The sequence below is a fragment of the Moschus berezovskii genome, chromosome 15 (genome assembly GCF_049115385.1).
Source record: "Moschus berezovskii isolate FMDL1 chromosome 15, NW_MosBer_1.0, whole genome shotgun sequence".
NCBI lineage: Eukaryota > Metazoa > Chordata > Mammalia > Artiodactyla > Moschidae > Moschus > Moschus berezovskii.
The window spans coordinates 48440617-48462763 of NC_142474.1; the positions used below are offsets into that span (position 1 = coordinate 48440617).

At 44.2% G+C, this 22147-nt stretch overlaps 1 protein-coding gene and 1 long non-coding RNA gene across 10 annotated transcripts in view; one reads left to right on the forward strand and one right to left on the reverse strand.

Moving 5' to 3' along the window:
* Nucleotides 1-1020: 1020 nt before the first annotated feature.
* Nucleotides 1021-20709, reverse strand: LOC129558749 (uncharacterized). Its single transcript, XR_008686448.2, has 3 exons — nt 20474-20709; nt 5152-5212; nt 1021-3045 (listed from the first exon to the last, which is right to left on the reverse strand). It is a non-coding gene; the product is annotated as an uncharacterized LOC129558749 (long non-coding RNA).
* A 229-nt stretch (nt 20710-20938) lies between these two features.
* Nucleotides 20939-22147, forward strand: part of WAC (WW domain containing adaptor with coiled-coil) — an 80389-nt gene continuing 79180 nt past the window's right edge. The window contains exons 1-2 of one of the 9 annotated variants that reach the window (XM_055430090.2): nt 20939-21072; nt 22024-22060. Coding sequence is in view for 4 of the 9 variants with exons in the window: in XM_055430083.2 (XP_055286058.1) it covers nt 21599-21639; nt 22024-22060 (78 nt within the window). In the remaining 5 variants the exon portion in view is untranslated. Of the gene's footprint in view, nt 21073-21240; nt 21640-21836; nt 21856-22023; nt 22061-22147 lie in introns of those variants that run through there. The other 8 variants (XM_088844047.1, XM_088844046.1, XM_055430083.2 and 5 more) reach the window with 8 other exon arrangements.

The following is a 22147-nucleotide window of genomic DNA, read 5'->3' on the forward strand; positions in this document are numbered from 1 at the left end:
ATTATTAACCAGCCTCTTTAGATCACTGGGTATGTTTCTGATAAGAAAACTTTTATAAAATTTAGGAAAATTATTAAGCATTTATTAATGTTTAAGGCTCCATTTCACTGATATATCTTAACTGTGACAAGAGAAATATAAAATATTGAGAATTTAGATATATCTGAAGCTGACTTCTTTTTATTTAGATCACATTCATGAATTAAGAAGCTAAGTCAACATAAATTTCCAGAGAAAAAAAGAAATGAAAGAAAATGTGACTGACAGATTGAGAGAGAGGTAGGATCTATCGAGGAGGACAGACACAATTTCAGAAAGAGAATATAGACAGTAACCAAAGCAACAACAGAGGAAAACGTAAGTTTGATGCAGCCGTCATGTGCCAAGCAGAATACATTTTGAGAGACTGATATTTAGCCCCATCCTCCTAAAATTTTACAAGAATGACAAAAAACTCTTAGAAGCTTTATGACGTAAAGAAAACAAGATACACAATGAGTTCTAAGGCAAAGGACCCAGGGATTTCCCTTGTTGTCCAGTGGTTAAGGATCCACCTTCCAATGCAGGAGACGCAGGTTCAACCCCTGGTTGCGGAACTAAGATCCCACATGCTGCAGGGCAACAGCCCACATGCTCCAAGCACTGAGCCTGCATGCCACAACTAAGACACGGCCAAATAAATACATACATGTTTCTAAAAGGCACAGGACCCATGCTTCCAAATTTAAAAAATTTTCCAATTTTTATTTTTTAAAAAATTTATTAATTTTAATTGGAGGCTAATTACTTTACATGATTGTATTGGTTTTGCCATACATTGACATGAATCTGCCCCGGGTGTACATGCGTTCCCCATCTTGAATCGCCCTCCCACCTCCCTCTGGTTCATCCCAGTACACCAGCCCCGAGCATCCTGGATCATGCATTGAACCTGGACTGGCGATTTGTTTCATATATGATAATAATATACATGTTTCAGTGCCATTCTCCCAAATCATCCCACCCTCACCCTCTCCCACAGAGTCCAAAAGACTGTTGTATACATCTGTGTCTCTTTTGCTGTCTTGTATACAGGAAAAATTTTCCAATTTTTATTGTATTCATTGTCATACACATTTTAGTTCTTGGGTCTGTCTTCTCAAATCTTGTCACTCATCAAACTCCTGTGTTTTCTCAGACGTATTGTATATTGTCTCAACTGGAAAACTGGAAATGACTTTTAAGCTTATTAACTTTCTGGTCAAGAACGTTCTTTAAACATAGCCTACTGTACTCTTTGTAGAAATACAGATTTAAGGTTTTTAGTAACAGCTCATATGGTCCCTAAACAGCACTAATAACTAGTCTCACATAATAAATTGAATCTAAGTTTTTGTCCATATTATATTTTAAACCAATTTTGGTTAATGGTCATCTAAGAGATTTTTAAATGTATCATATCTTTGCAATTAAGTAAAAATTATATGTGTAGACTTAGATGGCAAATAAATACATTCTAATAGAAGGCAAGTTTCCCTATTAGTACTTACTCAAATAAGGAGAAGGGTATGTGTTTCCCTTCATTGCTGACTACAGTGTTCACGTAAAGATTAGGAATACTAATTTTGTAGGATTACGTGGCTGCTCTTTGATCAAGGGAAGATTATTTTCCACATGCATCCCACTGGCTACAATAATAGGGATGATGACAATGTATGGTAATGACAATGACAATAGTTAACATTTATTGAAATATAATCACTAAAACAGGAGTCAGCAAATTTTTCTGTAAAGGGGCAGACAGGAAATAATTTAGACTTTGCAAGCCACAGCCTTAGTCTCAATTACTCAGCTCTGGTATCATAGTATTAAAGAAGCTATTGTTCAGTCGCTAAGCTGTATCCAACTCTTTTCAACCCCACGGACTGCAGCACTCCAGGCTTCCTTGTCCTTCACTATCTCCTGGGGTTTGCTCAAATTCATGTCCATTGAGTTGGTGATACCATCCAACCATCTCATTCTCTGCCACCCCGTTCTCTTCCTGCTCTCAATCTTTCCCGGCATCAGGAATCTTTCCCCACCATCCCATTTCACTGGGTTAGCTCTTCATATCAGGTGGCCAAAGTACTAGAGTTCAACTTCAGCATCAGTCCTTCCAATGAATATTCAGGACTGATTTCCTTTAGGATGGACTGGTTGGATCTCCTTGCTGTCCAAGGGGACTCTCAAGAGTCTTCTCCAGCACCACAGTTTGAAAGCATTTTGGACGATATATAATTAAATGAGCATAGCTGTGTTCCAATAAAACTTTATTTACTTTATAGATCAGTCAAAACTGTATAGGTCAGGGTTCAGATTTGGCCTGAGGGCTGTAAACTGCTGACCCCTGGATTAAATAACAGGATATTTGAATTCCAGTCAATTACTTTATTGTAGCTAAGTGTTCTATTTCTTTAACTCCTGCTTTACATTCCACTATTCTTTAAAATATATGCTGGTTCACACAGTGAAGAATCTGCTTGCAATGCAGGAGACCTGGGTTTGATCCCTGGGTTGGGAAGATCCCCTGGAGAAGGGAATAGCAACTCACTCCAATATTCTTGCCTAGAGAATTCCATGGATAGAGGAGCCTGGGGGGCTATAGTCCAGGGGGTTGCAAAGAGTCAGACATGACTAAGCAACTAACACTTTCAGTATATAAATAAAGATGTATTAGATTTATTTTAGACTTAAAAAATTATCCCCATATCATGCATATTTGCTAAAGATTTAAAGCAACATTTTTTGTTTAGACAATAATTAGCATCTACTTTCTAGTAATGGTGTTAATTTTTACTGTATAACCAATCATCCCCCAAATGTAATGACTTAAAAAGCAGAGTACCAGTACTTGCTCACAGTTCTGTGGGTCAGTGCTTTGGGTCTGTCTTTGCTCCATGTAGAGTCAGCGGCTCTCAGTTCCCTGGCAGTGTGTAGCTCTCACCTGGAGAAGCTGGATTGGTTGGCATGGCTGGGTCTCCTCTCTATGTACTCTTTCATCCTTTATAGGACTAGCCTGAGCTTTTTCTGAAAAGCGGGTATGTGATAGGGAAGAACAAATGTGAATCCATATTGGATCTGTTTCTCTTTCATTAACCTTTGTACTCTATGTTTTTATTATAAGTTCATCACTAAAGGGATTTTGTCTATAGCTTAAAATGTACATAATGGTCTATCTCCGGGAATCCTGCCTCTCAAGCTTGAAAATACCTTTGTTTAGCTTATGGGAAACATCCAGTGAAGCCCACCGATGAATGGATGCAGGAAAGAAGAAATTAACACACTCCCTCTGGAATCTGGCTGGAACTAGAAAATATTAGCTACAACGTATCACCTTTTTCACTTTACTTCCTCACCTTCTCTTTGTTCTAGAAAAGAAACTAGCATTCAAACCCCAGCAAAATGGATCTTTGGGACACTAGTCCACCATCTTCTCTGCCTGCTGACTTTCTGAATAAAATCACTATTCTTAGCCCCAGCAGCTTATTTTTCAATTGATTGGCTTGTCACACATTGAGCAGTATGAGCTTAGACTTGGTAACAGGCAGTCTTCAACAACAAGAGAGGGAGGGGCTGTGTGCACAGGTGCTGGTCAAGCCTCCACCTGCACTGCATTTGCAGGGCAAGTCCCATGGTCAAGTCCAGATTTAAGGACTGGAAATAGACGGTCTCCTGAGGAAGGCACTGCAAAGACACGTTGCAAAGAGACACACAGGTACACCAGAGAGAACTGAGAGTTCACAAGACGGACTGGTGTCCTTGGAGTTGTGTCACAAGCGCTCGCTTACTCCAGATCTGCTTTGCTGTCAGCCGTGTAGGGTGTATAAACCAGTTGACTCCAGAACTGGTTCATTGTTAGGCGTGGAGTTTGTACAACAGGGGTGGATAAGCATATGTGTTGCTTAAAACCATTTAACTGATGTCCCTGCACTGAGTTGTCATTTAGACTGTTTTCAGTTTTCATTCTTGCCCACGTCTTTCCACGACCAGGCCAAGACCAGAGCCATAGAGTTAGTTAGTTTAGATACATACAGACCCTGACTGCTATTAAGAGGATTTAAAGCAGCTACTCAATTCCTTGTTCTCAGTTCCCTCGTGTATTAGAGAAACACATTCCTCTCCATTTGAGCCCAAATCCTGGCCTCCAGTCTTAAGTAAAAGATGCACTCTTGATGGCCCAATATACCCCTACCCAGTTTAATACTAAAATCTTCTTAACTCCAGTTCCATTTTTCTGAGAATTCAGTGTCAGGCTTCTCTCTCTTAAATAGTAGCTCTCAGGCTCTTACATTCGTGCAGAAAGCATGGCTGCTCTAAAAACTTGAGAGTATTTTGATTGTTCTCAGTGTTTACCAGCCCATCTCAGTGACACAAGGCTTGTACTCTGACTTTCTTTGAAACCACTGTCTTCTGCACTAAATATTGTCATATGCCTATCACCCAATTACCAGGATAGACTGACAAATCTATATTTATTTTCAAACAGAAGTTGCGAAGTCTACAACTCTCCTTTTTAAAGTTTTGGCTTTTCCTAACAAGTGCCAACATGTTTATTAAACAAGTCTCCAAATAAAAAACCTCTTCTATATGTTTGCTGCTCTGTAACAAAAATATATGCTAAGTTTAAGAAAAATAGATGTTATAAAAAGCATATGCTATAAAATGAAGCCTAAATTGATCTATCTTTTATTCTTCCTCAAGTATTAGTCTTGATACAGTCACTCCTCTTTAAAAGTTTCTGTGCTTGCTATCACTGATAGAAAAACAAAGTTGATTTACAAAATATAGCAGAACTTGGCCAAAGTTGAGACACACTGTTAGTATGGAAAGGGAGTTAACAGGGTAACTCCCAAAGAAGGGGACAAGAAAAATGCTCTTTTGAGAAAACAGAGTAGAAAGATTTTATCACAATCTAATTTTTTCTCTCGACCTCTTCCTACTTTGGACTTTAATCACAGTCTTAGAGTTGCAGACAAACATCTAGGAGTATCCCACTCTCAAGACTTTTCGTATTTGTCTAATACAGTATTCATTTTCAAAGTAGACTATAATTTGGAGGCTGTTTGGACTTTTCAGGATTTCTGTAACCAGTGATCATGCTGCTGGAAGTTTTGGTTAAGAGCAGTCCAGTACCTGAGCAGGATCCTATGTGGCATTCTCGGGACAGATCCCCCGCTGTGTCCTCTGTCTGCCTCTAGTTTATGGAAAAAAACTTTAGTCTCCGAGGCCTTCCTGAGTTCCAAAGAACACATTTAATCAGAGAAGTAAGAAAATGCAGAAACAAAGGAAAACAGTCCAGCAAGACACGATAATGATAGTTTAGCCATTAAAGTCAAGGACATTTGGCTCCTCTTCAAGGGCTACAGATAATATTCTGAGCCATATCCTTGAGCTATTTTGCAGGTACTGAAACCCCCACCAGGTAGAAGTTAAATGCATACTGATCACCAGCTTGTAAACACCAGACCAGTTGGCATTGGAAGGTTTCTGACTTTCACTCCCATCACCAACCAATCAGAAGAATGTTCATGACCTGATCACACACCCTGAAGCCCTCTTCCTCACTCTGTCCTTAAAAACCTTTCCCTAAAAGCCTTTGGGGAATTTGGGCCTTTTGAGAATTAATTACCCATTTTCCTTGCTTGGCCCCACATTGGGGCCAAGCTGAAACAGGAGCCTGGGAATTTAGGGAACAATCTTGAAAGGAATGACATAGCCTGAGGACACAACATAGACTGATTAGCATCAAATAGATATAAGAGAACAGACAATCGACTTTCACTAGACCTTGAGTCTCAGTGTGCACTCACTGTAATGTATCAGCAAGCTATGTAATAACCCTACAGACACCACGATAGTTGCAAGTCCATAAACATCATAAAGGTGGGTGGTGGCCCAATTGCTGAAAACCCCCACCCTTTCCCCAGGTGGTGCTAGTAGTAAAGAATCCACCTGCCAATACAGGAGACCTAAGAGATGGGGGTTCAATCCTGGGTCGGGAAGGTCCCCTGGAGAAGGGCATGGCAACTCACTCCAGTATTCTTGCCTGGAGAATCCGATGGACAGAGGAGCCTGGCGGGCTACAGTCCATTGGGTCGCAAAGTTGGACATGACTGAAGTGACCTAGCACATAGCCTTCCCCAAGATAGCTGGAATAGCCCTCCCACTCACCAGCCTAAGAAATGACCCACCCCTATAAAAACTGCCACCCTCCTACCGGGCTGCAGCTCTCGCCTTCTGAGGTGGCCCATACTTTCTCTCTAAATAAATCCACCTCTTCCCTATCATTTTGTCTCACCCTGAACTCTTTCTGCAACGAAATATCAAGAACCTGAGCTCCATTAAGTCCTCAGAGCAGGTGTGTGATCTCAGTTAAAAGACTCGGTTCAAGTCCCAATCTGGGTTGCACAGTTTCAAAATGCTGCACTTTCCTTCACCAGAACCTGGGGTCAATAGATTGTTTTTATGGCCTGTAGGTGAGTGGACCCAAGTTTGGTTCTGTAACAGTCCCTTTTACTTAAGCTCAACAAAGAAAAATGTGAAAACCATAGAGGTAAACCTAAAATTTGGTTTTTAGCTGATTGGAGGGAAAATGTGAAGCCTCGCCACAAAGTACTTCTCAACAAAGTGTGGCTGGGTGAATTTCCTGGTGAAATTCAGGCCAGAGACAGATGTGAGTGAGCCCTGGTTTGCAGCATTGGGTTCCCCTAGTGAAGGGTTCTGTCCTCCTTTGGAAGAGTTTTGTTTGGAAGGGATCTGAAGAAGAAAAAGGGAGGAACAGGTTCTGAAGGTTATCTCCATCTATCAGATTTCTGCGGGAGCCCCTCCAGGGCTGCTGCGCCCAGCACCTGTGGCTTTCTGGAGCGCCTGTGTTGATGCTGCAAGGAAGCTGCACTTGGTAGGGACTGGTTCTCCTGACTTCCTGAGATCTCAATGAGCTCTAAATCTCTGCAGAGTGTAGGTTTCTCTGTAGGTGCAGGGAGCTCACTGGAAGTGATGAAAGTAACGGTGTCGGGAATGGAGGGTGATGAGGAATTCACGGTATCAGATAGAGCAAGCCTGAAGGAGGAGCTTGCCAAAGGCTTGCACTCATGTTTCTCTTGACAGCCTCCCTTTCTTTTCCTTTGCAGGGTCTGTCTCTTCATCCCTTCTTCTTTTTCCCTATCTCTTCTGTTATTGACTATTCACGATTTTTTTTTCCTTATTGTACTTCTTTTCATATTGCTTGTGTGCATGCTTTAGTCACGTCCAGCTCTTTGTGACCCCATGGACTGTAGCCTGTCAGGCTCCTCTGTCCATGGAGTTTTTCAGGCAAGACTACTGGAGTGGCTTGCCATTTCCTGCTCCACGGGATCTTCCTGACTCAGAGATCAAACCTGCATCCCTTGCATCTCCTGCATTGGCAGGGGGATTTGTTACCACTTGTGCCACCTGAAAAGCCTCCTTTGATATAATCAATCATATTCTTCTTTTTTATGTTTGACCCCACCACATGGCTTGCAGGATCTTAGTTCCCCAACTAGGGACTGAACCTAGGCACAGCAGTGGAGGTGTTGAGTCCTAACCACTAGATCACCTGGGAATTCCAATCCTATTATTTTTTAAAGATTTTTCTGATGTGGACCAGTTTTAAAGTCTTTATTGAATTTGTTACAATATCGTTGTTTTTTTTTCTGACTGTGAGGCATGTGGGATTTTAGCTACCTGACTATGGATCGAACCTGTTGCGCATTCATTGGAAGGCAAAGTCTTAACCACTGGACCACCATAGAAGTCGTCCCTATTCTATTAAAAGACCTCTCTCTACTCAGTTTTTGTATCTCTGATAAGTATTGGAGTAGAAAGAGCCGTAATGGAGATGAATGATATTTCCAAATTAATATATTATTTTACAGAATGTGCTGTATGCTCAGTCACATCTGTTTTGCAACCCCATGGACTGTAGCCCACCAGGCTCCTCTGGAATTTTCCAGGCAAGAAATACCGGAGTGGGTTTCCTTTTCCTACTCCAGGGGATATTCCTGGCCCAGGGATTACTTGTGTCTCCTGCATTGGCAGGTAGATTCTTTACCACTGCGCCACCTGGGAAGCCCTTTTTATAGAATATTTATATTTTTGCTCAGCCTAGGTAACTAAGAAATTTGACTAAGACATTTCACGTTTTAATTTCCTTTCCTAAAAGTTATACACTAAGAGCCTCGTGTCAGTGACTGTGGGATGGCTGCTTGTGGTAGGGCAGTTAGTTAGTTTGGCTGCCCGATTTGGTCTCTCATCCTCTGTTTTAAGAACCCTTTACTGTGAGTCATTTTTGCAAGAACTGGCTTCTTTCCTTCATGGGAACAAGAGGCTGTAGGACCAGGCAAATAGCAAGGAGAGGAGTACTGAGCCTGTTATCGAGGACTGGACATTTAGACACTCTTGAGACTGAACGCTGAATCACTGAAGCACTGGGATGAAAACAGTTACCAACCGAGAAGACACTCTTAACTGCTGCAAGAACTTTGCTGACAACTTGCTTCCTGACCCTTGAGAGCAACTTGGTTCCTGTTCTTTGCCCAAGTTGGGGGACCCAACTTTCCAGGAATTATCTAAGCTCTTCTAATAAATTCCATTTTGCTTATTATACCCAGAGTCGGTTTTTGATGTTCTTAAGAAAAAAAAAAAAAATCCAGATCCTATTGCCAAAAATGCTCCAGGATACCAACTCAACAGTGCTCTCTGAAGATCATGAGTCACTCTGGATACTTCAGGGACATATTTACCATTTCTAAATGAATTTTGATATTTAAAGTGAAAATTTAGAAAATTCAGCAAAAAAATGGAAAGAAAAAAATGTTCTCACCAGTTCAATGAAGCTACTTAAAATTATTTGTAGTTATCTCAAAATCAAAAAAGCACATATTTCTACATATCCATCTATTTAAGCATGGATAAGGTAGAAATTCTTTTCTCTTTTCGTCTTTGTCTCTTGGTCTTTTTTTTCTATCTGTAGCCAGTTCTGTATACAACAGATCTTCATCGGTGTTGGAATCTGTCAATCCAACCACAGAAATTTCTATGACATTTCTGCTAAAGACCAGTATTTTGTTTGTTCGGTTTGCAAGAAAATAAAAGTCAGGAATGTGTTCAGGCCATATTGTCTTTTACATCTAATTTATAGTGGATGGTAAACACTTAAATTGCCCATTATGAGATGAGGATTTTGAAGCCATGGGTTCATAGGTATTCCTTGCATTTACTTGCCGTGTAATCTGAGGCATATTCTGGGATCTTTATGCTTCTTAGTTTCTCTATTTGCAATAAGGGGATGAGAATATCTGCCTTCAAGATGAATGTGAATATTAAAGGTAACATATGAAAAATGCCTGGTCATTCATTGTGTGTGGAACCTCTATGGCCCATATGTCACCTATAGAAAGTAGGCTGTAAACTATAGGTAGTGTTAAATATAAAAGGAGAGCAGCCAATTCCATAGTTTTTCTCCTCTTACATATTGCCTTAAATCAGTAATTCTTTTTTTAAAAGTAACTAATATATTTATTTGGGTAACTGGGTTTTAGTTGCAAAATGTGGGATCTAGTTTCCTGACCAGGGGTTGAACCCAGGCCCCCTGTATTGGGAGCTCGGAGTCTTAGCTACTGGACCACCAGGAAAATCTCACCTTAAATCATAATTCTTAACTATTTTTTTGAGTACCCCTTGAGACCAAAGAAAGCAATGGATTCTCTTTCTGAAAAAATACACATCACAAGCCCAGAGTTTTGTATAAAATCTAGTGGGATTCTCAGACTATCTTAAAGCCATTTCATGGACTCAATATTAAGAATTCCTGCTTTAAATCAAGTAGCTCTTTTAAGCTGCCTACTGTGCCAGGTAGTGTTATAAATACCCATGTTTCGAAGGTAGGATGGGGCTGCAGAAACAGTTCTGGTCCGAGGGCTTTGAGGGGAAGAACACAGGACTGTAATGGGCAGGTGTGAGCTCTCTGTTTTCTCTTTCCCATCACGGGAGCTGGAAGTATTCATAAAGGACTTTAAGGTGGCAGAGTTGTAAAATGTAGGCATCCCATATCCCCAATCCCATCTCTCTCCTCTTGGTAGGAGGGCCACTAAGGAGACCCAACTGACCCACACTGGATTAGGAGGGGATGGAGAGATAAATTGGTGTTGTGCAAATTTCCCGAGAAGTCAGAGTGCCTGGAAAGGCAGTTAGTACTGCTTAACCCAACTGATACACCTCCTCTGCTGACACATAAGGCCTCAGAGAATTTGGATCAACCTGGACTGTCCATGTTAAATTGCTGTTGTTCAGTCACTAAGTTGTGTCTGACTCTCTGCGGCCCCATGGACTGTGGCACGCCAGGCTTCCCTGTCCTTCACTATCTCCAGGAGTTTGCTCAAATTCATATCCACTGAGATGGAGATGTTATCTAACCATCTCATGCTCTGCTGCCCTCTTCTCCTTTTGCCTTCAATCTTTCCCAGCACCAGGGTCTTTGCAATGAGTCGGCTCTTCACATCAAGTTGTCAAAGTATTGGAGCTTCATCTTTAGCAGAGTTCCAGAGAACAGCAAGGAGAGAAAAGAAGGCCTTCTTCAATGAACAGGGCAAAGAAACAGAGGATGATGACAACAAAATGGGAAAGACTAGCAATCTCTTCAAGAAAATTTGAGATATCAAGAGAACATTTCACGCAAGGATGAGCATGAAAAAGGACAGAAATGGTAAGGACCTAACAGAAGCAGAAGAGATTAAGAGGTGGCAAGGAAACACAGAACTATACAAAAAAGGTCTTAATGACTGGGATAACCACGATGGTGGGTCACTCACCTAGGCATCCTGAAATGTGACATCAAGTGGGTCTTAGGAAGCATTACAACAAAGCTAGTGGAGGTGACAGAATCCCAGCTGAGCTATTTAAAATCCTAAAAGATGATGCTGTTAAAGTCGTGCACTCAGTAAGCCAGTAAATTTGGAAAACTCAGCAGTGGCCGTAGGCCTGGAAATGGTCAGTGTTCATTCCAATCCCAAAGAAAGGCAGTGCCAAAGAATGTTCAAACTACCGAACAACTGCACTCATTTCGTGTGCTAGTAAGGTTATGCTCAACATCCTTCAAGCTACGCTTCAGCAGTATGTGAACTGAAAACTTCCAGATGTATAAGCTGGGTTTAGAAGGGGCAGAGGAAAATAATGTTAAATCTGTATAACAACAGGTTTGTGAAGTGCTTGTTCAATGGACGTGCACATATCTCACTGTATTTTTACAACTGTAGAAGGGCATGGATTAGTACACCACTTCTATGGATACAGCAAACTAAAACTCAAAATCTACAGTGCCTTGTCCAAACACACTAGTGGAGACTAACACTCTTATACGATGCTGTACTTTTACAGAAATATGTCTTAGAATGTTACTGCACCCGTAATAAGATCTAATCTAGCAATTTACTCATCCTAGGCTTGTTCTACAAAAGACATGAAGTGGTTCTATTTCAACTAAATTCTACTTATTAAAGGGTTTGGCTAAAGTAGATGTTATATAGAGAAAGTCTGCTAACTTTCTGGAATTATGTAGTTAGTTCAATTATTGAAAGGTTTCAACAACAAAAAAACCACATATACCTGTGTTAATCAAAGCAATATATTATTGAGGAATTTGTTAACAATAATACAAATTTTACATTTCTTTTTGTCAAAAACAAAATATTTGCTTCAAAACAAGTGAAAGGTGTATTTTTAAAGAAACCACAAAATTCACATCTTTAATCCTTTATTTTTATGAAATATATTAATTCAGAAAAGCACATAAACCTATGTAGTTTAATGGGTTAAAAATAAACATACATGCATCCACCATCGAGAGATCAAGAAATAAGGTACCAGCCCTCTATAAGCAATCAATTTCAATACAAACTTCACTATTAATTCAACATTAATTTCCTGAATTCATTGGAACATGAATTTTCCACAAATACAACAGACATAAGAATTGAAAATAAATACAACAGAGTCTCTTTGTTAGCAAATTTAAAGTAGCAAGGTATTTTGCTTCAGATAACCTATTTCACTTGTTAAGACATGTTATTCTTTCAAAGGAAGTGAACATCACGGTAAAGGTACCAACATCTTCGGGAAGAAAAACTGAAGTGAGCTGTATTGTTTCTTTTTTTTTTTACTGTGGGGACATTATTCAGATTTGAATTTCTTCATCAAATGGAGATGCCATGATCACCCACCCCAAATTAAACAACTCAGAGGGCAGTACAACGTATTTTCAGATCATTTCTTTCCGTATTTGAGAGCAGACTTAGACTTAGCTACGAGCAACAAGAAATCCAGTGTTACAGTGGCTTACCAAAATTGCAGATTATTTTCTCTCACAGAAAAAAAATCTGGCTGTCGGTAGTCTCTCTTGGGCTGATACGCTTGTCCACTGTGCCTAGAAACCATCCTTAGCACATGGCTTCTACTTCACAGCTCAAGATGGCTAGTCAAGCTCCAGCCATCACATCACGCTGTGCCAGAGGAAGGAGAGGCGGAATAGCCCTTTCTCTTCAAGGATTCCCTAGAAGTTCCATGCACTTCTGCTTATATCCTGCTAGACAGAAGCTGATCACATGGCCACCTCAAGATACAGGGAAGTGAGGAAATACAGTCTTCTGGACAGAGATAGTCCCACTAAAAACCAAGCGTTCTACTAAGAACAAAAAGATACTGGCAGGAAGTCTTTTTGCCACAGAGAACTTTCATATTTGTAGTGTTCTGTAGGTTAATCTATTCACTATATAAACAGGTCAATATTCCGTTGAATAGGGTATTTCCCTGGTGGTCCTATGGCTAAGACTCTGCTCCCAATGCAGGGGACTTGGGTTCCATCCCTGGTCAGGGAACTAGATCCCATTTGCCACAACTAAGTGATGGCATTCTGCAAGGAAGATCTTGGATGCCCCAGCTAAATCCTGGTGAAGCCAAATAAATCATAAGTAAAAATATACATTTAATATTCCTTCAGATAGGAAAGAACTTTCATGTAGAAAAACACCAAAAATCAATTTTAGACTTTTGTAGATGAAATTTTTTAATGTTGATATACGACGGCTTTTTAAATATATAGATGATGAATATCCCTTTTTCTAAAAGTATACTTCATGATACAAGAAAGGATGAAAAGTCAGATGAAAAACACTTTAAAAGGAGGGAATCTGGTACCACACAGTTGCATACCACCTGGATCAAGCAGTCAACACTAACAGAAGTTTGGAGCTGTGCCGATGGAGTCATATGTCCCTGCTGCGCTGGGCTGGGCTGCAAGTACAGACACCTGCTCATAAGTCCCAAGTGTGCTTCCTGCTGCCACGGGTTTAATGCAGTGGCCTATATGCACACAATACAGGCCAACAGTGAGCTTAAAAGAATATCCCTACCAAAGTTACGCCATCTTGAAATGAAGCTTAACTAGGAAATACTGGACATTGACATGAGTGATATCATAGTATTTCTTTAAATTCTGTATGAAAAACTGGGTACCATGTTAAATTCTATCCTAAGCTGGCTTAACACTATACCTCTTGAAGTGACATGAAAGTCGCTGAGTTGTGTCCAGCTCTTTGCAAATTCTCCAGGCCAGAATACTAGACTGGGTAGCCATTCCCTTCTCCAGGGTATCTTCCCAACCCAGGTCTCCCGCATTGCAGGTGGATTCTTTACCAGCTGAGCCACCAGGGAAGCCCAGGAATACTGAAGTGGGTAGCCTATCCTTTCTCCAGATTTTCCTGACCCAGGAACTGAACTGGGGTCTCCTGCATTGCAGGCAGATTCTTTACCAGCTGAGCTACCAGGGAAGCCCACTATACCTCTTATGATTTCCCCAATCCTGCAATATCCCAGGAATTCATGGAACAAAATATCTGTATGTGAGTTTGGAAGGTTTTGCAGAAATCATATCCTGTAGGGAGTGTTGACAGGGGTGGTGACTGCTATCTACAGGACCTGGAGAAACCCTTCTTTAACAAGAAATCATTGCAAACTGTATTAGAGCCTCTAGAGTCCACCAGTCTTTTTAATTTTTAAAATTTATTTATTATTTTTGGCTGAGCTGGGTATTTGCTGCTTTGAGCAGGCTTTCTCTAGCTGTGGAAAGCTAGTCTTCGCTGTGGTATGTGGGCTTCTCGTTGCGGAGGTTTCTCTGGTTTTGGGCTCTAGAGCCCAGTTGTGGTACATGGGCTTAGTTGCTTTGAGCCATGTGGGATTCTACCTGGATCAGGGATCAAACCCATGTCCCCTGCATTGGCAGGTGACTTCTTCACTAACGGACCACCAGGGAAGTCCTACAATTCACCAGTCTTATAGGCAAATTGTGCTTTACCAAACATACTGAAATGGTGTAATTTCTCCAAAACTTAACGGACTAAAAGGGTTCCAAGAAACCACTTTTAGGCTTTCCCTCTGCTTTGATTCAAAGACAAATAGCTGAAGGGTGAAAGAGAAGCCTTACAGGCAGTGGTAAGCTTTTTTGGGGGGAGAAATTTTAATAGTTTATATAGTTACTAACGTTAAAAAAAATTAAAAACCATTTGTTCACAAAGAGTAAACTTGGTAAAAAGTAGATACAGTTAACATTTTTCAAAACAAAGAATCGGTTTTCCTATTTGAAAAGTTGCTTACCTCTCTCCTAAGTTTTGATCCTGCTTTGCAAAAAGAAGTCAGCAGAGGAAAGCTTACACTGAGGAATGACCTGCATAAACCAGGGATCCATCACCAGAGCAGCAGGGCCTGTGCACCATCACTTTAGCACCTCCACGTCCTTCCCAAGAGGTGCTGTCTCCCTTACGGGTTGGATGACTGGCTGTTTTGGGGTAACTTCCTGGTAAAATGAGTGCTTCCTTTTTGGATCCAGCCTGCTTTACTGTAATCTGAAGTAAAGCCTGGAATTCCCTGGTGGTCCAGTGGTTAAGACTCTGCGCTTCTATTGCACCGGGTGTGAGTTCGATTCCTGGTTGGGTAGTTAAGATCCCATATGCCTGGATGAAGCCACAAGAAAACCTCCCAAAACCTAACATGGGAAACTTTAAACAATGTTTTTGTCAGACTACAATTTTCATCAGTGAGTTTATGTGCTTACATGCAAGCAAACAGTGCCGTGCAAATTACACTGAATACTGTGGTTTTGTGAGCAGGGACTGGTCCATAACTTGGGGTCACCCATGCAGCATGTCTGAGTATCCATTTCACATGAGATGCACAGTATTATGACTCAGGTTGTATTCTAAGTTCTGTGGGTAATTCCTCACACAGTTTTTTTTTAAAGATTGTACTGCAGCATGTATATGCCATGTGGTGCTAAATTATTTATCAAATCTCATTCACTTTTTACAGACAGCCCTATACCCAATCAAGACAATTTTGGAGACAAGGAAGCATAATCTTAGAGACTGTGGTAATCTGCTCAATGTTACACTGCTAATCAGCCAACCATGTAGCCAGAGCTCTAGATCATGTCATTCTGATTTCAAAAACCATGCTCTCAATCACTACACTGTGTCAAAGCACAAGACAGAAAGGCAATGAGAGAAAAAGAGAAAAGAGGTCAGTAAAAATTTCAGGGAATATATTTATATTGTGACCCTTTAAAAATTCTAGCAAAACCTTTTAACGTCTCTTTTACAACTAGAGGCTTGAGGACATGAGTTTTTTATTCTTCCTCCACCAAGAGGATGGTGTTAAAATCAGGGTCACTGATGTCTTTCGCTCCAAGTTCTCCCCTGTACTGGCTGACATGTATTAATTTATTGGTTGAAACACAGATTTCCTGCTCATTTACAAATCTGAGATTTCTCATTAGAAAGGCATGCAAGTAATCTGCATAAGATTAGCTATATATGCAAGTTTATATACATTTTCAAATGTTACCTTTTACAGTATTTTATATTAGGGATAATCCAGCTTTTCCCCATTTAATTTGTGACAGCAGGACTGAATTAATAATCCTGTTTTAGAGAGCAAGCAAAAATAAAACCATATACCGTTTTTCTCGAGACTTACAATATTTTGCTTTCTTCGCACATTTTTGTAGTTAAATCTTTCACTTAACAAATATTTATCTCATTCTATCACATAGAGCTAGTGAGAGCCAACCATTAAATGAAATACACAAGACATAATACGGCAAGCGGTATAAAGGGAAATTGAGCAGAGTAAGGGAGAATAAGAGTAAGTGGGGTGCTGTTTACACAGTTCTGAGTACAGACCTTTCTGAAAGAGATCTGAGGAGAGACATAGCGGAAGCAAAGTTGGTGCCAAGGGGAAGGGCACTCAGGCAGGACACTAGAGACCCAGACATGCTTGGTGTAGTGGAGCAAAGTGGAGGGTCGTGAGGTGGGAGAAGACTGAGCAAGCAAAAAAGTCCTGAATGCGAAACTGGGGATAATGTGGGTGGGAGTGGTTTAAGCAGGGCCCTGTACACCATGGTAAGGATCAAAGTCCACGGCTTTCATTCTGAGATGGGAAGCCATTATTGGGTTTTAAGATAGAGGAGCCAGCGAGGAGACTAAGGAATCATTTAGAAAACAGGAGAGAAACACCAGAGCGGAATTCCAGCAGGCAAGGAAAGGAGCTTCACGAGGAAGAGAGTAAGTCATCAGCTCTAAGTTACCAAATGCTGCTCACAGGTGAAGTGAGATGAAGACTGAGAAATGAAAAGTGGATTTGGGAACACGGAGGCTCCTGAGGAGCCAGAGCGTAAGTCTGAGTGGAGTTTGGGGATCAAATCTGACTTTTGGGTTTAAGAATGAGCAGCAGACATGAGAGATGAAGTTTTTCTGTATAGGAGTGGATCAGAGCAATGAGGTAGTATTTGGAGAGAGACACGATCAAGATTTTTTTCCCCCAGAGGGTGATTATTAAAATGTTTATAAGTAGACAAAAATGATCAAGTTGAGCGGGGAAACCTTTACAAGAGGACAATTCCAAGAGTAAAATGGAACTCGATGTAAAAGCAGCCATTTTGGTCTTGGATAGGAATTTGGATTGTACATCCAGTTATGGAGGCTAGTAGTGTATTCAGATGGAGGAACGTTGCTAAATGCAAGGGTGGGAGTGGGCTGGAGCTGTTACACATTTCTGATTCCTTCTATTTTCTTACAGAAACAAGAAGCAACACAGCAAAGACTCAGGATGTAATGTCAGGTTTGGCTGGGTAGGGTACACACAGTTAAGAGAAATTAGCGAGAGGTGAAATTGAGCAGGGCCCAGTGGGGCTCCTGGGCAGAGGCCTTTCTGTTCCCTATTTCTTGTAGGAGAGACTCCAGCATCCACGACCTTCCCTGAGCTCCAAAGGGCAGATCAAGGGAGGAGCATTCAAGAAACAATCTGAGTCAAGATTAAAGGGACCATCAAGATTAGGAGACCATTCACCTGAGATGAAGGGCTTCCCAGGTGGTAAAGAACCCACCTGCCAATACAAGGAGATAGAAGAGACATGGATTCTACCCCTGGGTTGGGAAGATTATCCAGTATTCTTGCTTGGCAAGTCCCATGGACAGAGGAGCCTGGTGGGCTCATTCCCTCAACTTGTTACGCTCACATCCTAATCTTGTTAGAGACCCCACCTTTAAACCACTGTTATGAAACCCCATCAAGTCCTCTGGGGTTGGGACACAGTTTTTCTAGGCAGAAACCTGGTGTGTCTCCCTTTGCTTGGTGAAGTAATAAAGATATTTTCTTCTTCACCCTAAACTCTGTCTCCAGGATTTGATATGGCACCTATGCAGAGGCTGAGCTTTCAGTAACATAGGGGGTCAGTAATACTGGCAGCTCATTTTCCTCAAGCATGCAGTGAATTAAGCATGGTATACGGGTCAGGTAGGTAAAGTAGAGGAAGAGAGGAGTCATAGCAACAGATAATGGAATTAGGTTCCTTACAGAGGTGAAATTTTTAAAAGATGGGTTTAATGTTTAGATATGTACTTTAGTAAACAGTCATTTCTCATCATCTGAGCCACCTGTGTTCGACAGTCACTGGGAACACTGAACTGATCCTGGGTAAATAAACACATGGATGGGGTCCTGAGATACTCTGACCACATTTTCGTCAACTGATAACTTTATGTGTGTTTGTTTAGACATTCGGTGGTGATGGTTTAGTCACTTCCGTGTCTGACTCTTTTGCTTCCCCATAGACTGTAGCCCACCAGGCTCCTCTAACCATGGAACTTTCCAGGCAAGAATACTGGAGTGGATGGCCATTTCCTCCTCCAGGGGATCTTCGAGACCCAGGGATCGAACCTGCATCCCCTGCACTGCAGGCGGATTCTTTATTGCTGACCCACCAGGGAAGCCACTGTTTATAGACATCTTATCTAATATATTGCTGATTCATCAGCACTGACCTCATCATGGGCAAGAGCACTAACAATATACCTAAATCAACCCGATGTACTACTACACATTTTCTCCACAAACAACATCACAGCTGTCTGGTGCTTAGGAGAACTAGATAGTAGTTCAGCAATGTGTTTGGGGTGGGAGTGGAGGGGCCCTTAAAACAGGAAAATCACCAGTAAAAGCAACAAAAAAATACTAAAAACATGACTGTATCATGAAAACCACATTTGTTTACAGTATGAGAGCTGAAATAATTAGACTGAGTGTTGCCTTTACCCTCATCATTGCCTAACAGGCAAGTCACATTCTCTACCATGAATGTCCAGAAATACTACAGATATTGATCTGGGAATTACAAATAAATTTTAGTGAGAAAGTGAACTTGCCAATGCAGTATTTGTGAATAACCAGTATGGACTGTACACTGCTAGAGCTGTTTCTGTCTGTAGCTCAGCCCAGTTTGCTGTTTTGCTCAAAGGGCGTGTAACAGGTTCAGCAGCCATCCAATCATTAAACAAGAAACTAGTAATAAATTTTGCTGCCAGCTTTCAAGATGTTTGTGCATGAGATTTCTGTACTATTTTCTGTGCTGTTCCAATGTGATGTCTTGTCACAAAAGTGTTAGAAATTGCACTTAAAAGACTCCAGTTTTTCTTTTTTCTTCCATTTCAGTCACTGGCAGTTTTCTTCTTAGTTACTGACAGCACTGGAGGGCACTAAGTAGGGCTCTACTGGTCCTCCCAAACAGCAATAATCTGACCTTTTGACAAATAAGGCTACCTGATTTAAAAAATTTTTTTCCCTTCAGTTGTGATTTCTGGCCCTTTCCCCCCACATCGTCCCATCTCTTGATTAGGTCAGCAATAACGTAACCAGTTGCTGCTGCTGCTAAGTCGCTTCAGTCGTGTCCGACTGTGCGACCCCATAGACGGCAGCCGACCAGGATCCGCCGTCCCTGGGATTTTCCAGGCAAGAACACTGGAGTGGTTGCCAGTTAGATACCATTTAAATCAGTTTTTTGATACTGCTTTTTGAAGGGATCTTGTTTCTTCTGATTTGTTTCCTACCTTGCCTTTTTCTTCCATGTAAATGGTTGTATATTTACTTTACGTTTATTACTATCCTTTGTAGTTAATGCTTCCTTACACACACACACACACACGCGCGCGCGCGCACTCCTTAACTCGGGGGGGGGGGGCGGAATACTTGGATTTTCCTCCTCCAAATATGCCTATGTTGCCACTGAGTCTGTAGCAGTCTATAAAATTCAATTTGCAGCAAATCATTTAGCGTCCCGCCCGCCCTGCCCCGAGGCCTTTATTTGTGCTTCCTTGGTGGCTCAGTTGGTAAAGAATCCACCTTCGAAGCAGGAGACCTGAGCTCCATCCCTCGGTTAGGAAAATCTCCTGGAGAAGGAAATGACAACACACTCCAGTATTGCTGTACCTGGGAAACCCAACAGACAGAGGAGCCTGCTGGGCTACAGTCCATGAGATCACAAAGAGCCGGACACGATAAACCATCACCAACATACACAAACACACACACACACACGTGTAAAGCTTAATTGGGGAGTATACTTGGATTTTTTCCCCTCTAAATATGCCACTGTGCCTGTAGCAGTCTATAAAATTCAACTTGCAGCAACTCATTAGCATTTCCCAGGTCTTACTGGGGATTCTCCTGTGACCCAGTGGGTAAAGAATCCGCCTGCAATGCAGGAGACCCAAGTTCAATCCCTGGGTTGGGAACATCCACAAGAGAAGGAAATGGCAACTCACTTCTGTATTCTTGCCTGGAAAATCCCATGGACAGAGAGGAGCCTGGTGGGGTCGCAAAGAGTCGGCTACGACTCTGCGACTAAACCACCACCACCACCAGGCCTTAGTTCACCTGCGAAAAACTCCAGATGACTGGATCTGAGCGCGGACGAGCTAAAAGAGAGAAAAACGAGAAATAAAGGAGACGGTGGGGGGAGCGCGGCTGGGGGTGGAAAACGAGTGTCCCCCTACATCAGCAGGCTCATCCGGTGTTTTAAAGCAGCGGCGCTCGCCCTTGCTCCGCGGGTCCTCACCTCGGTCTTCGAAGGCGCACGGGCTTCGGGCACAAAGCACGGTGACCCTGAACGCCACCGGCCCTTTCCCCGCGCTTCCGGGGGTGACTTACATCTGTGAGGCCGAAGGCCTAGCTCCGGGTCTGCCCGCCGGTCTGAGGCGGGAGCGAGGCCCCGGTTCCGATTCCGAGGAGAGGGCCTCGCGGGAGCTCGCGCCGCCGCGCACGGAGCGAGCACCTGGGCCCACCGTCAGCCCGCCGCCCAACCACGGGCTTCCCGGCCGGAGCCCGCAGGGGCGGGGGCGGGGGCGGCGGCCGGCGCGCTCCCCCGAGCGCCCCCCGCCCCCCGCGCGCACGCGCAGCAGCGCAGCCGCCCTTATTTAGTCCGCGATGGCTCCTCGCACGCCCCGCCGGCCTCCTCCCATAGACGCTGCCCGCCCCGCGCGCCCCGGGGCCCCCGGGACCAGCCTCGGGCGGCTCCCCGAGCCCGACTACCCCTAAACCGGAGCGGTGGCGGCCGAACGGGCGCGTGCGGACCGGTAGCGGCGACCGGAAAGAGCGGACGGGTCGCGAGGAGGCGAGCCAGGCCGCGGAGGAAGAGGAGGGTCGGGACGAGCCGAGGTTTGCCGAAGGCGGCGTTCCGGCGCGCGCGAGGGTGGGAGAGGAGGGGCGCGGCGGAAACTGCCGAGGGTTTCCGAAGGCCGCAGCGGCCGAGTTGCCCGGATGTAGTTGGTGGAGCGGCAGCGGCGGCACCAGCGGCGGCGGCGGCAGGAGGAGGAGGCGGCGAAGGACCCAGCGGAGGCGGCGGCGGCGGCGGCGGGGGGAGGAGGGGAGGAGGCGGCGGAGCGGGAGGAGGAGAAGGCGGAGGAGGCAGTCGCGCTGTCCGCGGGGCGAGCAGGACGCGTCGTGTTGCCCCCTCCCCGCCACCCCCCGGTTCGCCGCTGCCCAGCCTGAGCTGAGCGTGAGCGTGGTGCGGACGGAGGAGATGGCCCGGGAGCGCCGGCGCCAGTGACGGGGAGGTGCTGAGCGTCGCCGAGGGCGCGCCGGGCCTGCGCCGCCCGCCGCCTGCGCGCCCGCCCGCCGCCGCCGCCGCCGTCTCCCGCGGCCGCTCCCCCCTCCCCGACACACGCTCACAGGCCGGGCATTGATGGTAATGTATGCGAGGAAACAGCAGAGGCTCAGTGATGGGTAAATCGTCTTTTCGTTTCGAGGCGGCGGGGCGGGCGGCGGGGGGGCGCTCCTCCTCATCTGGGCCGGCCGCGCCGCCATTTTTGTTGTTAACCCTGATCCGGAGCGGCCGGGAGGGGGAGCGGCCGCGCGGGCGGCGGCGGGCGTGGGGAGGGGGTCCGTCGGGGGTGGACGGCCGCGGGCGGCGGCGGCGGCCTCTCGCCGGCGGGAGCCCGTGTGAGTGCGTGTGAGCGGGTGTGAGAGCGAGAGCGTGTGCGCGCGGCGGGAGGGCGGGCTGCCGGGGGCCGGAGCGCCGCTGGGATTCGGGGCGGGGGGGGGGTTTCTGCGGGCTCCGCGCGGGGGCCCGTTCTCCGGCCTCAGGTGTCCTTTTCTTCTGTTTTCCAGCTGTCACGACCGGCGGGGGGACGCGCAGCCTTACCAGGTACCACGGGGCGGGCGCGGGCTGCGGGGCTGGCGGGGCCGGCGGGGGAGGGAGGAGCCGCTACTCGAGCGCAGGCTTCTCAGGTCG